The sequence below is a fragment of the Plecotus auritus genome (genome assembly GCF_963455305.1).
Source record: "Plecotus auritus genome assembly, chromosome: 11".
NCBI lineage: Eukaryota > Metazoa > Chordata > Mammalia > Chiroptera > Vespertilionidae > Plecotus > Plecotus auritus.
This window is the reverse complement of record NC_137777.1, coordinates 54741790-54757943: the sequence shown is the minus strand read 5'-3', so window position 1 is coordinate 54757943 and position 16154 is coordinate 54741790. Positions and strand designations below refer to the sequence as shown.

The 16154-nt window shown below is 52.9% G+C and overlaps 1 protein-coding gene and 1 pseudogene across 3 annotated transcripts in view; both read right to left on the bottom strand.

The window, feature by feature from the left end:
• Positions 1-1755: 1755 nt before the first annotated feature.
• Positions 1756-9809, bottom strand: LOC308236856 (neurofilament light polypeptide-like; annotated as a pseudogene). The gene is made up of 3 exons: positions 9729-9809; positions 6385-7573; positions 1756-1861 (listed from the first exon to the last, which is right to left on the bottom strand). The product of its transcript is annotated as a neurofilament light polypeptide-like (transcript).
• A 5453-nt stretch (positions 9810-15262) lies between these two features.
• The window catches only part of ATP6V0D2 (ATPase H+ transporting V0 subunit d2), a 28897-nt gene continuing 28005 nt past the window's right edge, over positions 15263-16154 (bottom strand). Inside the window, exon 8 of one of the 2 annotated variants that reach the window (XM_080646671.1) lies at positions 15263-15696. In XM_080646671.1, coding sequence (XP_080502797.1) covers positions 15535-15696 — 162 coding nt within the window. In that variant the 3' untranslated portion in view covers positions 15263-15534. The remainder of the gene's footprint in view (positions 15697-16154) is intronic. The other variant, XM_080646672.1, reaches the window with a different exon arrangement.

Genomic DNA, 16154 nt, shown 5'->3' with positions numbered 1-16154 from the left:
ATCAATGTTTTCTTTTTAATCGATGTTTCTATCTATCTCTCTCTCTGCCTCTCTCTAAAATCAATAAAAATATATATATTTTTAAAAAACTAAAAACACGTGAAAAGATTTTTATTTTTATTTTTTGGAGGGGGTACCCAGATTTGAAAATTAAAAAAAAAAATTAACTCAGTCAAGAAATCTGAATTGATAAGACTAACTGCTCCTAATACATTTTAAGAGAAAAGTGTTGAAAGTGGAGAACAGAGAATCCTCACACGATGAAGCTGAAAACTGGAACCAGCCTTGGGACGGCTCGTCTGGACTTCTTACGCCTTCAGCTGAATGTGCTTTGACTTAAGCACTTTGACCCAGTTATTCTACTTTAAGCCCCAAACGTTTTCACTGGCAAAAGTGATCAAATGCGGGTGCTTAGTGGTCCCTTAGCAGGAGAGATGCTGATTGCTCAATTTAAACCCGTTTCATCAGCTACACACTGGGGTTAACACCTGCCGTTTTTAAAAGTGAGAATTGAACTAGATATTACATTAAATGAGATAGATTGTTTTTCTCAGCTCCTCACACAAGGTAAATAGTAGTTAACATTATTTTAAATTAATTAAGACCTCTATCTTATTTAACAAATTTAATAGTCATGATTTGGCCTAGTGAGTATTAAAATTGGAGGCAGGCACAGCCATATATATATATTTCATGTCTACTATGTGGCACATGGTAAATGCTCCATAAAAACCTGTGAAACAAGTGAGCATAGGTGTGCAACCATTTTTATCACATGTGTAAATGAGGAATAAACGAGTGAGTGTCAGTAGACGCTATGACTATTGGTTTCTCTGGTTGTTAGGAGGAGTGGTGGTATGATATCCGAATAAATTCTGTGAGAAACTTAATAGCTGTCGTTCCCCTGGAGAACTTAAAACAGTCTGATAAGTGGCAAAATCTGAAATGTCCCCGTGGAACATCGCGTCACACCGCTGACTGCTGCTAACAGCCCATTGCCTCACGGGAATGGCACTGGAGCATTGTGGGAAATGTCCCTGCATTGCATTAAGAACAGATTTTGTCTCTCAGCCTATTTGGGATTTTATCTGAGAATCTCACAGGGTAATGCAGCGTCAAAGCTCAGTTTCTATAATGCACTTCGCATTGTGCCACGCACAGAACTCATTAAGCAAATGGGCCCGCCAGCGCCGCTGCTGCAGACAGGGCGTTCCTCCGCCTTCTCTCCCGCAGCCGGGGCTGCTGGGGCTCCACCTGAATTCCTCGGCCATCCGTCCTAATCTTACCACAGCAGTGTGCGTTTAGAAAGGAATACCGTGCAGAAACTCAGAGGATAATGTTTTCTTTTGTTCACAGGAAACACTGTTGTGTTCCTCACTGAGAAACACTGGCTCCCACGATTCCTGACGTCACACGGGGCTCCAGGCTCGCTCTTGGTTTGGCTTTTCCCAAGGCTGAGGGCAAGCTCTGCAGAATCACCACGGAGTCAGCCAGAGCTCAACAGAATCCAAGTTACAAAGGAAATGGCTTAAATGACTAAATTTGTGTAAAGTCCTCTTGAAAGAAATTAGTGATTTAAGTCTAAATATTTTATGAGCCTAAAAGCTGGATCGGAGAGATATGGTTTTGAAAAGCGAAAGACCTCAAAGAATTCATGCCGTCGTTTCTCATCTGGATACGGGCACGTGTCTGGATGGGGCAAAGGCTTCCTTATCTTGTGTTTGAACTGAAATGGCCTCTCTGGGTCTCGGGGGCCTAGCCGTCACCCAGCCCCATCAGTGGAGGCACAGCGTGCTCTGACAGGACCAAGTCGTGCACGGGATCCACGGAGGGGACCGGCGGCTGATGCAGGAGAATCTGACTGCGTTGAGGACACCTTCGGCTGCAGTCACGTGAGAGCTCAACCTTCAGAGTGAGCGGATGTTCAGCCAGAGAGTTTCTAAATTAGGGGACACGGACAGGTTGAGAAGCACAGTGGTCACTGTCCAGACAGAGGTGGAGCCGGCCAGCAGGGCCACCGGATGGACAAGAGTGGCCAACATCCATGCTCCTGGGTGGCTGTGAGGCTCACGGGAGGCCAAGCACACATGGTGGAGCCGGCAGTAGGGGCTCCGCGCGGGGGATCTGCGCAGGGGAAAGCTCTCCAGCGGCAGTTGTTTAGATGGTCTTAGACACGCCTCTAACTCCGGCACCTAGACGTGAGCAGTCAGCATTCGTCTCAGACGTTCATACTTTCCTGCAGTTTGTTGTTATAACAAGGTAGAGTGGATGAAAGAATTTCTGACATCTTAAGAGAGAATTACCTTGCATTTCACAGGTGCCCTTAAGACGCACTAGAAAATGTTCAGCGAAGTTGGAAACCATACTGCTGGTTGTTAGAATCCGAGCTCATCCCCACACAGTGTGTGGTGCCTGGGATTCTGAGATTGTGGCGAGGTTACCGGGCTTGGTGGGCCTCGCAACCACCCGCCCCTCCCTGCACTGCTTCCTGCCAGTTCTCCAGTGCGCCCTTTCCTCGTCCCCGGCAAGGACTGACTGTGTCTGCTTGAGAAAAGTGGAGTGTGTAAAAGGACGTGGCCAAGCTGTGTATTAGTGTCGAGTTCTGAAGGGGTACATTTCAGAACCCAGAAAGGCAGGAAGAAAAGAAACCTCCAAAGGTGTGTGGTGGCAGAGGGAGGTCTGAAGCCGTCTGGAGACTCAGCCATGGGGTTAGCTGCCCAGCAGGTGGCTCTGGTGGGGCGCCATCCCGTGCACAGGAAGGACATGGTTTTGGGTCCCGGGCGGCTGGACCCAAGGATTTAAAAAGGGAAGAATGTAAATAGCCCAAGACACAGGCGAAGGCATTTCTGGCCCCTGACTCCGTATTAGAACATTTTCCTGAGACCTGTGTAAAGGGGACGTTCTTGGGGATTCATTGTAGTGTATTTATGTTGGGGATGACTGTTTCTCCCAACTTGTTTTCTTAGTGGTGAAAATGATTTCCAAATGCTTGCATTTTTATTTTTTTCCAACAGATTTTTATTGATTTTTAGAGAGAGAGAAAAGGAGAGGGAGAGAGAAACTTCCATCTGCTGCCTCCTGCATGCCCCATACTGGGGATGGAGCCTGAAACCCAGCCATGTGCCCTGACTGGGAGTCCAACCGGCAACCTTTGGTGCACAGGGTGACGCTCAGCCAGTGAGCCACACGGATCAGGGCTGCTTGCATTTTTCTTTTTCTTTTTTGTTTTGTTTTGTCAATTCTCACCCAAGGATATTTTTCCATTGATTTTTTAGAGAGAGTGGAAGGGAGGGGGAGAGACAGAAAGAAACATTGATGTGAGAGACACATTAATTGGTTACCTCCCACACGCACCCCAACCAGGGCCGGGGATCCAGCCTGCAACTCAAGTACATGCCCTTGACTGGAATCAAACCTGAGACCCTTCCGTCTGTGGGCTGATGCTCTATCCACGGAGCCAAATGGCTAGGGTGCTTGCATTCCTTTAAAAGTTCTCCCTCTGATGGCGAAGATGAAATGTCAGCATGGCCTGAAGTTTTATGTGGGTTGGTCCAGCCTCACAGGAGCAAACCTTTCCAGCTGAGGTTTCTGACAGCAGGTGGTGGCAGGACAGGAGGTGGCGGAGTCCCACCCTCCTGCTGCTCCTGGGATGCACCTCTCTCCCTGCCCTGGTGGCTCGCAGCTTCCTGCCCTCAGGGCCTCAGGCCCTCCTACTCTCCTAGCTTGGTCTCTGTCCTCCTAAATTCCAGCCCCCGATGCGTCCCCTCAGGCCAGCTCACCTGAGACACAGAACAATGGCAGCAAGCCCCTCCTGATGCAGAGGCCGTGGCCAAGGATGGAGGTCACAGGGGTGGAGGACAGTAGGACCTGGGGCACGGGCGGGCAAGCAGGAACGGGCTTGCTGTCAGGGACTCGCACGTTCAGGGTCTTTTTGTCTGCAGCCTCTCTCCTGGATCCTCTTGGAAGTAACTGCACTCATTAGCCAGTGAAGGACAGAAACCCAGCCGGACTCCGCGGAGGCAGCTGCTGTCCCCCGCCCCCCTTCCAGTTGCTGCCCAAACCAGCCTCCATTGATCGTGCCACTTCCCCAGAGCAGAACCCCTTCACTGACTGAAGGGCCTCTCCATTCACCTCCACGTTGCACAACAGAAACTTCGGAACTAGCCTCTCTCCAGACTCACTCTTGTCAACTTCTTCAGATGTCACAGCTGCAGCCGTGCGGGACCGAGCGAGCCTGGCCTCCTCCGGCCTGCAGGGCGCACACGGAGGCTGCCCTTGCTGCCCGCGGGCGGGCAAGCTCTCTGGGCACAGAAAGCTCCCGTAGCCATAGCCGGCAGGACCCACCTCGCGTCCTCTGGGAAGTGGCCCTGCCGACGAGGCGGTGTGGATTGACCCTCCCTAGAGCTTCAGGCCCCCCTAACCCTGCACAGGCGCCAGCCAGCCAGCCCTGCTGCCATCGAAGCCACTGCCCACTTGCTGCGTGTCCATCTGAGGGAGGGCTTCCCTTTTCACACCTGGACTTTCGCCTTCCCCCGGCACATCGCAGGCACTTACTAAAGTGTGGGAACTATTCACTGATTTAAAAGGTAAACACAGGGAAACCAGTGATCACTGTGCAGCTACAGGAGTCTGGAGGCTGAGGATAAGCCCCCAGTAGCAGCACCTGCAGCGGGGCTGGCTCAGTCACCTGACTCCCACGTGGCCCTGACCATCCAGGGGCAGACATGGAAACTGCATTGAGAGGAGCAGAAGCAGAGGCCCTCACTGAGTCAGCTGCCCCGAGTTCCCAACCGGGCAGGGGCCCACCAGCCCTGTGATACCTGGACTTGCCCTGACTTCTGCCCTCTCGTTGCCTGGCACCCTGCCCTCCTCTGGGTTTTCGAGCAGCTCTTCAGACTCACTCTGCAGGTCACCCGGAGTAGCTAGCACCAGCTTCTTCCACTTGAAGACGAGAGTCTAACCGAAACACCACTACCAGGAGCAGGCGGAGTGGGAGCTCCCGGCAGGTCTCGGCTGCGGGCTAATGTTACTCGTAGACTCACATGGTGAAGGCCTCTGTGTATGGACTGGACAGTGCCCGAAGGCGTTCGATTGAGTAGAGACAGAGGTAGACAAATACACAGCAACCGTTCCTTTTATATATATACTAGTGGCCCGGTGCACAATATTCGTGCATGGAGGCGGGGCGGGGGGGGGGGGGGGTGTGTCTCAGCCCGGCCTGCATCCTCTCCAATCTGAGACCCCTGTGGGGTCTAAACTGGCAGTCAGACAACCCCTTCGCAATCTGGGACTGCTGGCTCCTAACTGCTCACCTGTCTGCCTGTTTGATCACCCCTAACCACTCTGCATGCTGGCCTGATTGCCCCCAACTGCACCCCCCTGCCAGCCTGCTCACCCCCAACAGGTTCCCCCCCCCCCCCCCGCCGCCAGCCTGATTACCTCCAATTGCCCTCCCTTCCTGGCCTGCTCACCCCCAACTGCCCCCCCCCCCCGCACCAGCCTGATTACCCCCAACTGCTCTCCCTTCCAGGCCTGCTCACCCCCAACTGGTCCCTCCTGCCGGCCTGCTCACCTCCAACTGCCTCCCCCGCCCCCCGCCAGCCTGATCACCCCCAACTGCCCTGCCTTCCTGGCCTGATCATCTCCAACTGCCTTCCCCTCCTGGCCTGATCACCCCTAATAGCCTCTGCCTCGGCCCTGCCACCATGGCTTTGTCCAGAAAAACTTCTGGAAGGTCTCATGGTCTAATTAGCATATTACCCTTTTATTAATATAGATAGAATATGACATACTGCCATAACTATAACATATGTACCAGTATTACTCTATGAGAATACGTACTTCATGCGATAGGAAGGCATCTAATACATTACATTGTATATGTTGTAAGTAGTAGGAAATACTGTATTCATAGCAATAATATACACCCTGTGACTTCCCTTCCTGATTTGGGAATGGTTCCCCAGTTTTTTGAACGTTTCTTGGCCCCTAGTGTATTTTTTTTTTTTGTCATTCAGTGTAATTTTATTTACTGTTTATTGCACATGATTTGAGGTCTTTAATTTCTAACCATCAAAGATTCAAAGGACTATTTTTTCCATGAAGTTTAACATTAACATCAGTGAATTCATGTATTCATGTGTTTTTATTGTAAACATCTGAATTATTCACAATGTCATAGATCTTGAACTCATAAGCATGGACCATGCACAGGCTGGCAGCAAGCCAAAAAGCCACTCTGCAAGCAAACAGAGACTCTGCATAAGGAGAAAAGTCATAGCACAACATTTAATGTCCAACCTGAGTCACCTCAGAATGTTATATATATTGACTTAATTCATATAGTATCGGGAACTCAACTGCTTGGTTCGTGATGGGGTTGACCTGGTTTCAGGAGGATTATTCCTGAAATAATTAAGGATTCCTGAAATAATCAATTTTTTCTTGGTTGCTTGCTTGTCCCCAGCACCTTCATCTTTCTTCTCATCCTTAGCTTCTGGGGCATCTTCTCCTTCACCTTCACATCCTTCCTCTTCCTCCTTTGCATCCTCAAATTCTTCCTTGGCACCTTCTTCCTCTTCCTCTCCTTCCTCTTCATCAGCCACTTCCTTCTCCTTCTCCTCTTCTTCAGCTTCTTCAGAGGGGGGTTCATCCTTAGCTTCATCAGCTTTTGCAGCCTCAATGGTCTCCTCCACCTCGATCTGCTCCTCCTGGACATGGCTGGTGTATTAAGAAGGGAAGGAGTGAGCAGACATCAAGTAGGAGCTAGTCTGTAAACCACCTTAGGCAGATCGACCAAAGACCTGGGAACTCTAGGAGTAGCCACTGGCTATGCTTCCCATGCTGGTGAAACTGAGCCGGGTCTCCTCACCTTCCAAGAGTTTCCTGTAAGCTGCAATGTCAATGTCCAAAGCCATATTGAGGAGGTCCTGGTATTCTTTTAAATACCATGCCATTTCACTCTTTGTAGTTCTCAACTCATTTTCTAATTTGTTGATTGTGTCCTGCATAGCACTAACGTCGGAGTTCTGCTTATCCTCCAGCTCTCCCAGCTGCTTTCCCAGAGCTTAGTTCATGCCCCAGCTTGCTTTGATCTCCAAGGTCTTGGCCTTGAGCAGGCGGCGGCTTTCAGACACCTCGTCCTTGGCGGCGCGCACCCCGTAGGTGTTCTTGGCAGTGCTCTCAGCATGGTGAAGCAGCTCTTGTACCATTCTTCTGCATTCTGCATGTTCTTGGCAGCCAGCTTCTCGTACTGGGCCTGGATGTCCTTGAGCGCGGCAGAGAGGTCGGACTTGGAGAACATGTCCATCTCCACGGAGATCTGAGCGTACTGGATCTGCACCTGCAGCTCAGCGATCTCTTCTTCATGCAGCTTCTTCAGAAAGGCGATTTAGTCCATCAGGCTGTCGATGCGCTTTTCAAGCTCAGCACCAGCGAGAGCCGCCTCATCTGCACCTTTGCGCGCCTCCATCAGCCAGCCCTCTGCGTCATCATGGTTCAGCACCTCTTCCTGGTACCATGCCTGCAGGTTGCTTCCAGTCCCTTCCAAGCCCTGGTGCCTGCTAACTGTCCACTGCCCTCTCCTCGCCAGGAATGGGGCGCGGTGGGCCGGGGCACAGGCATCCCATTTTCATTAAAATGTTCAACCCTGGCCTGCTCCACCGGTGCCCACAGGTGGCCCGGGGGTAGACAGTGATCCCAGAGACCCTGGTCACCCCCGCCTACCCAGGTCCCCGATGGCTGCCTGGACCCTGCGGGCAGCATCAGGTGCAGCCTGCCAGGCCTGCCCAGTTACCGATCGCAGCCTGGACCCCATGGGTGGCATCAGGCTCTGCCCGCCTGGCCTGCCCAGTTACCGATCGCAGCCTGGACCCCATGGGTGGCATCACGCCCTGCCCGCCAGGCCTGCCCAGTTACCGATCGCAGCCTGGACCCCATGGGTGGCATCAGGCCCTGCCCGCCTGGCCTGCCCAGTTACCGATCGCAGCCTGGACCCCATGGGTGGCATCAGGCCCTGCCCGCCTGGCCTGCCCGGATACCGATGGTAGCCTGCACCCCGCAGGCAGTGTCAGGTGCTGCCCACATGGCCTGCCGGGTCCCTGATGGAGGCCTGGACCCCACAGGTGGTGTCAGGTGCTGCCCGCCTGGCCTGCCCGGTCCCCCATGGTGGACTGGACCCTGCGGATGGCGTCAGGCACCGCCCGCCCCTCCTGCATATGCAAATTTACCCTCCATCTTTGTTGGCTTAATTCACATATCACTCCTGTTTGGCTGTGGGTGTAGCAGAGGCATTTTTCTCTTTTATTAGTGTAGATTTTATTGATTTCAGAGAGGAAGGGAGAAGGAGAGACAGAAACATCAATGATAAGAGAGAGTCATTGATTGGCTGCCTCCTGCACGCCTTCTACTGGAGATGGAGCCCACAACCCAGGCATGTGCCCTTGACCGGAATCGAACCCTGACCTCCTGGTTCATAGGTCGACACTCAACCACTGAGCCCCATCAGGTGGGCACTAATCTTTTCTACAAACCATATCAACACAGTTAAGTCAGGGTTTTTTTTTTTCTTTTTAGGTGTCCTATTTTCATGTTTTTCATAAAAAGGATATGTTTTTCCCCTTTACGAAAATGACTTTTCACTTCAAGTTTAAACGCCATGTCCAGGTAGTAAAGGGTTTTGGCTTAAATTCTTTCTAGAGCAGAGATCCACTTCCTTGGCGCCAAAGAGAACGAGGCGCGGTGGAGTACCTGCCGTTCCGGCCGCTCCAGAGCAGCTCTCCTCATCAGCTGGCGACACTGCGAGCCTCCCACCTGAGGCTGAGAGCTTGTGTGGCCTTTTGTAAACATCGCCTTGTATGTTGGGAAACCCAGAGCAACATTTATCCAGACGGAGCAGAAGGGGAGTGTGCCGCCCGCCTTGCTGACTCCCAGCTGAGAGCAGGCAGGATGGAAGAGACCCTGCCCGCTCGCTGGGCTCTCAGGAGGAGTCAGAGGTGTGGTTTGCTCCCGCAGCGTGGCCTTGGGCACCTCCACCAGCCCAGGTCCCCAAGGAGCATCGCGGGCGTCATTTCAAACGGATTCGAGGACTTAGCGAGGGCTGATTTGGCTCCAGCACTTCCTGTCGCCCAGAACGCTAACACGGTCAACATCTTCCGGACCCGCGGTGACCGAACAACCTCAGCTCTGGGGTTCATGCCTCGAGCCCAAGGGCCCACTGAGTCCAAGCACAGCCCATGCTGGCGCCGACGGGCTGTGTCCTCGCTCACAGCCAAGTCCAACCTCAGGAGCGGTTACTTTCATTGCTCCCAGTGGGTGAGCAACAAGCAGACTCAACAGAAGAAGCTGGGGAACAGTCATCAAAATACTCTGATCACACCGGCAGCCGGAGGGGGAAAAAGTGACAGAGCCACCAGGAAGCTACCACACGGACTTGGCTGCAGCCTTTTCACAGACCGGCCCGGGGCTCCCGCAGCTTGGCCCCCACGGCAAGGCTGTGCTGTTGTTGTTGTGCCTTTCCTGTCCTGAAATGGTAATGAAAGATACTGTCTAACTGAGTGCTTATGGGAAGGCAGCTAGGATTTAACTCCACACTGTACTGTGCGCGCACACACACGGCACCCAAGGGAGGGCTGTGGAGAGCTGCTGGCACTTGGGTGGCCACTGGGGGAGGGTCAGGACGCAGAGGGCCGGGGGCACCTCCCGGTGCGACTGCTCATGGCTGCCCTCACCCTCCTGTGCAGGGAGGTGCCGCGCTCCTTAGGACTAGGCAGGGTGTCCAGGTCCTTGGGACCCCTCTTCAACTCAGACATGGCGACCCCACAGATAACTTTCTAAAAAATAGAAGTTATGAAAACAAAAATAAAGAAATGGAGGGTGGTGGAGGGAAGGATCCCCATCAAGAAGAGTTTCATGCAACATAGAGGCTTCTATTTCGGAAGGTGTTCATCCCACTCCCTATTGGGTTTATGGTAAGACTGAGTTGAGTGTGGTGGGGAGGAGACCAATAAACAGGGATGAGGCCCAGGAAACCGAGGGGAGGCGGGACTTCAGCTGAGCCCAGCTGCAGACAGACAGGAGGCTGGGGCTTGGAGAGGAAGGGGCGGAGTCGGAGTGGTGCAGGGCTTGGGGAGGGAGCCTTGGGTTGGAAACAGAGACATGACCATACAAGAGAGATCAGACAGTACCGTGCAGGTCGACAGGGAAGGCAACGGGCCTCATTTATTAGAATTAACTAATCTTCAGCCAATTGTGAGCTGGGAATAAAGCAGAGTTATTTTAGTCATCTATCTTTATATGTCAGGGTTCGGTAGCATATGTTTCATTTTATCTGGAAAGCATGTGTGATTTCTTTTGAGCAAACATTGTGTTCTGAACGAATGGAGAAACAAAGGCAATTAAGAGATGGTCTTCGCTTCCCAGCGGTGACTGAGACGCCACTGCACAAGTCTCTCACGCAGTCCGGAGGAGGTGTGAGCAGCTCATGGATGAAACTCCTGCTTTGTGCAGGCTGCGTACTAAGCATTTCAACATATTATTTCATCTAAATCCTATGGCAATCTTAAGAGTAGATATAATTATCCACTTTCACAGGAGGGGAAATGAAAAGTTCAGTGACTTGTCGAAGTCCACAAAGCTCTGGAAATTAGGGACATCGATTCCAAGTCCTGGCTCTCATGTCTTCCCAGAAAGGCTCCTCTGCTCTAACCATGGCTTCCTTAGAGCCCAGGTGTGTGCTTGCTGGACAACCAACACGATTTGAAGGGCTCATCTGTGAGGTCTTGATCTGCTGAGCCCGCCAGCCCAGCAAAGGATCTGACCAGGAGGTCGGGCCATCGGAGGTGGGCAGGGAGGGACCCCATGGAGGCAGAGACTGCCTGTCAGCCGGGAGGTGGAGACATGGAGAAAGCTCACCTCTGAAATCACTTAACACTGACTTTTTAAGCCCGGGCTCCCATGTGCTAGCAAAGCAGACCACGCCTTTGAGGAAGCGCTGACATACTTCTCCACGCCTGTGATGGGTCCGCAGCAAGGACGCCCGAGCACCAGCGGAGCCATGAGCGGGACGTCCAGGGGCCCTCGCCTCCGGGGCTGCCCTTGCCCGGTCCGTGTTGGCGTCTTCCTGAGGTTCATGCAAGGACTGGGACTGTTGGCCTGGCTGAGCGGGGCGTGTCTGCTGTGGCTGGAGCGATGCATTTGGGAAACATTAGCAGATGTGTTGTTGGGTGCCCTGGGGGAACACACCGCATTCCCCGGCGAGCGGGGTTCCAGCCTTCTTCACAAAAGGGCCTCGGAACTAGAGGTTTCATACGTCTCCAGGCACCGGCTGGCGCTTAGTCTGTGTGACTCAATGTTGACCTGAACCTGAGGGCGTTGGGTTGGGACGGCCCCCCTCTCTCCCCGAGAGTTCCACGTTTAAGTCAAGAAAATTGTTTTGAAAAGATGCCTACGTGCTACCTAACACCAACAGCGCACACGGTGAGTGTGTACTGAATGTGACCCCCAAACGATTACTTCAGCCGATCTGAGACCCCCTTTAGCTGCTCACGTAAGAAACCCAAACCCAGCCTGGGTCCTTCTGTGGTTGATGGGACGCGTGGTGTGTGCGTGGGCCTGGTGGGCCTGGTGGACAGACCGATACTGATTTCAGCGATGGCGGGGACTTTGGATGTCATTTGCAATTGTTTGAAATGATGTTTCTCTCTCTCCTTTTTTCTAAAGATGATTAATTTTTTCCCTCTTAACACACTCATTAATTTTCACTGCCCAAATAGAATACTCTAGGCTCCTGCTTTTGTCTCTGCACCTTGAACACGCTTAGAAGGAGAGAGAATGTCACTAGTTGAAGGAACAGACAGTGCTCAGCAGAGTCATCTGCCTTGATGATTCAGTGGTCTTTTCCCCTTTAATAAACTCCGCAAACAAGGGAATGAGCCAGCCCTTGCTGTACTCTGACTCCTGGGAATTCCAGGAGAGGTCAGTGTTGGGCGGCAGGCAAATAAGCAAGTCATTACTCAGGTTATCCTGCTGTGCAGGGCCCCCTGGAGCAAGGCTGGAGGATTTACCTGGCCTATGGCCTGTTCTCTGTGGAGACCTGTGTTGTGGGCTCCATTTAAGGTAAGTGGTTCTTGGCTGACACATTCCTGCGATGGAATGCGCCCGGCCTGACCGTGAGCACTGGGCCAGGCATGCTTGCAGGCGGCAAGCCCCACCTGCTGTCCCGCTCCCGGGGTGGAAGCTGTGCATCACGCTCCCTCTTCGGTCCCAGGTGGTGTGGGTAGCCATGCGATCCTTGCCCGCATCTGGGCTTTTTTGTTCCATGAGCGTGGTGATTGCCGCAATGTCCTGATGCTGTAGGACCGGAGATCAGGAGCCGGGACGCAGCGCCTGCCTTCCAGGGGTCCCGTTTCCACGGGGAGAGGGGCTATGGCCTTTTCTATCTTTCTGGCACTGAGATGTCTGTGCCCTGAGGATGTGGCAGATCCCTGCCGAGTCACGTCGTGGCCTTTCCTTCTGTGAAGTAAACTGAGCGCGGAGCCTCGGGACCGCAGCGCCTCCCACGCTTTAGCTGCCCACGTAAGGAACCCAAACCCGGGCCTGTGGGTGTCTCGGGGTCAGGAATCAGAACTCAAGAACAGCCACCACCAACAGCCGCCTGGGCTCTTCCAAGTCAGACGGCTGCTTAAGCGACAGCCGATCAGACATTTTCCTTGTTTGCTTCCGCCTTTTCTCTAGAAACGCCTCCCCGGCTCCTGTCCGGGACACTTCTAACCACTTCCTGTTGGAGCTGTCCAATTGGAATAGATTTTTGCTTAAATAAACTCTTAAAAATTCCAAGTTTCTCCGTTAGCAGTTCTACGGTTTGGACCACAGAACCCTCCGGCAGGATTTGCCCCTCATTCACTAGGCAGACATTCACTCAGTGCCGTCCAGTGCCAGCCTGTGCCCGGACTGACAGACAGCGGTGATCCGGGAATGCATCTCGGACTTGCAGAGAGAGCGCTCGGTTGGATGGGGAAAACCAACATCACCAAGCAAACAAACCTGCCCAAGGTTACAAACTTGGTAAGAATTATGAGGTGAAGAGCAGGGTGTCCGACAGAGGCCAGTACAAGGTGCCCCCTAAGCCTGAAGGACCTCTGTGAGGAGGTGAGTATGCAAGGTTGCTGTGCCCAGACCCAAAGGGAGGACAGGTGCCCGCTGCAGAAGGCACCGCGGCGACATCAAAACCTGCAGGGAAGGCGCCAGCCATGTGGAGATCCAGTGGGAAAATGTCCACGTAGAGACAGGGCCTGGGTGGGCGGCCCCAAGGAAGCCTGTTCCAGACTGGAAATCTGAAAGGGGCCAGCGAGAGCGGGGTGCCTGCCGGGGGACCTGATGTGGCCGGTGCCCAGTAAGTGCCCAGCACATGCTAACTCCCTGAATAAAGCGGGCAGTGCTTCTACTCTGACAGTTTGTGAGAGTGAGTGGTCAGAGGTAGGGGTGGGAGGCTGCAGCCGGGGGCCAGGGGCCGTGGAGGCAGACGGAGTAATGATGTAACCGAGGAAACTGCTGAGGGCAGAGGGCTGGGCTGTGTCTTCTGCACCCATTTCCGTATTTACAAGGCCTGTCCCCTGACAGCCACACGGCCGCCGAGCCCCAAACTCCGGGCCCCTGTGCTGGGAGGCAGGGATGGGAGCACTTGTCCGGCACACATGTCCCTCCGCACATGGCGTGCGTCCCTCACCGCTGTGCTCAGGACCGGGAAGCGGACGCTCCCATTTGCTGGAGTGAAAATGACTCAAGATGAACGAGATGAACCCAACAAGGAGAATTTTGTTTCCTCCTGAAACTAACACAAAGCAGACAGCGTCTGTATCCTTCTCGTGTCCGTCTTACCTGTGCTCTGACCTGATTGACAGTACCTTTTCAGTGGCAGATGGTAAGCGCTATTACTAATGAAACCCTTGTGGGGGTTCAGAACCAGACCCCACGATCTGCTCTGTGGTTTTTTTTGAGCTAACGGCAATTTTAGCTTCAGGACCAAGAGAAACTTCTGCCCTCCCTTTAAGTCCCTAAAGCAGGGGTGGGGAACTGTTTTTCTGCCAAAGGCCATTTGGATATTTATCACATCATTCACGGGCCATACAAAGTTATCAGCTTAAAAAGTGGCCTGGTGTCTTTGGTCAGACATTTACTTAGTTCACCCTAATGCCTTGGCAGGGCCAGACCAGACGATATCGAGGGCCTTCTGCAGCCTGTGGGCTGGATGTTCCCCACCCTTGACCTAGAACTGAATTAGGGGCCTTGCCCACAACAGGTTCTCAGCAATAATCTTGAATCGACTCACCCATCTGGTGTGGCAGCGCTATTTACTGCACTTCCGTTCCCATCGTCTTGCAGTGACCTTGTGCGCTCCCCAGGACGCCTGACCTCATCCCTAGCGCAGGGCTTCTGTACCCACACCCCCCTGAGCCTGCCTCCTCGTATGCAGGGTCCCCCCACATACGGATTTAACCTGGTCATTGTCTCTGGCTCACCCGTCTCCTGTCTATGTGATTACTAGGCCAGCCAGGACCTGGAGGTGGAGCAGTTTCCCCCGCCCTGCCCCCACAACCGCAGCACGGGTTCCAGTGTTGGAACCTTTCAGTTGGAAAGAAAGGCCTTGAGCAGCGTGTGGGCTGCTTGTCTTCCTCTGGGCGGCTCCGGGCACCGATTTGAGTGAAGGTTTATAGAGAATCCACGGGCTGCAAATGGACTGTGTGAGTTCTGCTGCTTAATGTGTACAATCCAGTTTAGTGCTAAGCATGAAGGAGCCGTAAGAAAGAGAGCTGTGTCTCGTGTTTAGAGAAAGCTGTGCAGGTTACACACCGTAGCCTGATGACAAACGGACACTGCCCGCGTGCAGGACGTCTGTGCTAAGCTGCAGCTCTCCGAGCCCACCTGACCCAGTGCCCCTGACAAAGGAGCCTTCCCATCACACGTGGCCATGTGGGCGGCGCACAGCTCCGGGGTTTGTGGACGACGGAAGGAATGGACAGGTAAAGAGTAAAACAGGCCCTGGGTGGCTGCTCAGTGGTTAGAGCATTGTCCTGTGCACCAAAGGGTCATGGGCTCGATTCCAGGTGGGGCACATATCCAGGTTGCGGGTTTGATTCCCCATTTGGGGTGCATGCAGGAGGCAACCAGTCTATGTTTTTTTTTTTCTCTCTTCCTCTCTCTAGAATCACTGAAAAACATCCTCAGGTGAGGGGAAAACAGTAAAACAGACCCCCAGTATTTGGGCCCGTGGAGAAGTACGAGGAGGAGTAAAACACTTTTATTAGATTTGGTTTTAACACAACAAATTCAGAGTAGGGAAATCCCCGAGGGTTAATGAAAACGCATGCCCGAGGCCCGGGGAAGAGAGACATAAATGTGGAAACAAGGTAAGTCTGCAATTCAGGCAGGGCCGCGCAGCTTCCTTCTGTGTATCCCGGTAATCTAACGCAATTCCTCTTATTTTGCTCAATAGCATCCTCTTCACATTTAGATCTCTGCCCCTGCGGCCCGGGCGGGTTACAGAATCGGGATGTAGTTGTTGATCTTAGTGCGATGCCTTTGCGAGATGCACTCGGCGATCCACACGATGTTCCTCATCTCTTGCTCCCTCAGCTTCGTGTAGGCGTAGAAGACGCCGCAGTGGAACTGCCTGGTGAACGCCAGCACGTTCATCTTCACCTGAGCAAGGGCGCAAAGCAGGCACCGTCAGCTTGCCCGCGGCGCACGGTTACCAAGGAGGAAGCAGCAACCTGGCTGTGCTTGAGCAGTAAGTGCAGACACCAGCAGTTCCAGAGCAAGTGTGTAGGGCCACAGGGCACTCTCCCAATCTCAGCATCACTCTGAACAGACTCTTAGGACTGTGTGTGTGTGTGCGTCTGTGTGTGTATGTCTGTGTGTATGTCTGTGTCTATGTGTGTGTCCATGTGTATGTCTGTATGTCTATGTGTGTGTCCATGTGTATGTCTGTGTGTATGTCTCTGTGTGTCTCTGTGTGTCTCTGTGTGTGTCCATGTGTATGTCTGTGTGTCTGTGTGTGTGTCCATGTGTATGTCTGTGTGTAAGTCTCTGTGTGTGTCTATGTGTGTCTATGTGTGTGTCCATGTGTATGTCTGTGTGTATGTCTATGTGTGTGTCCA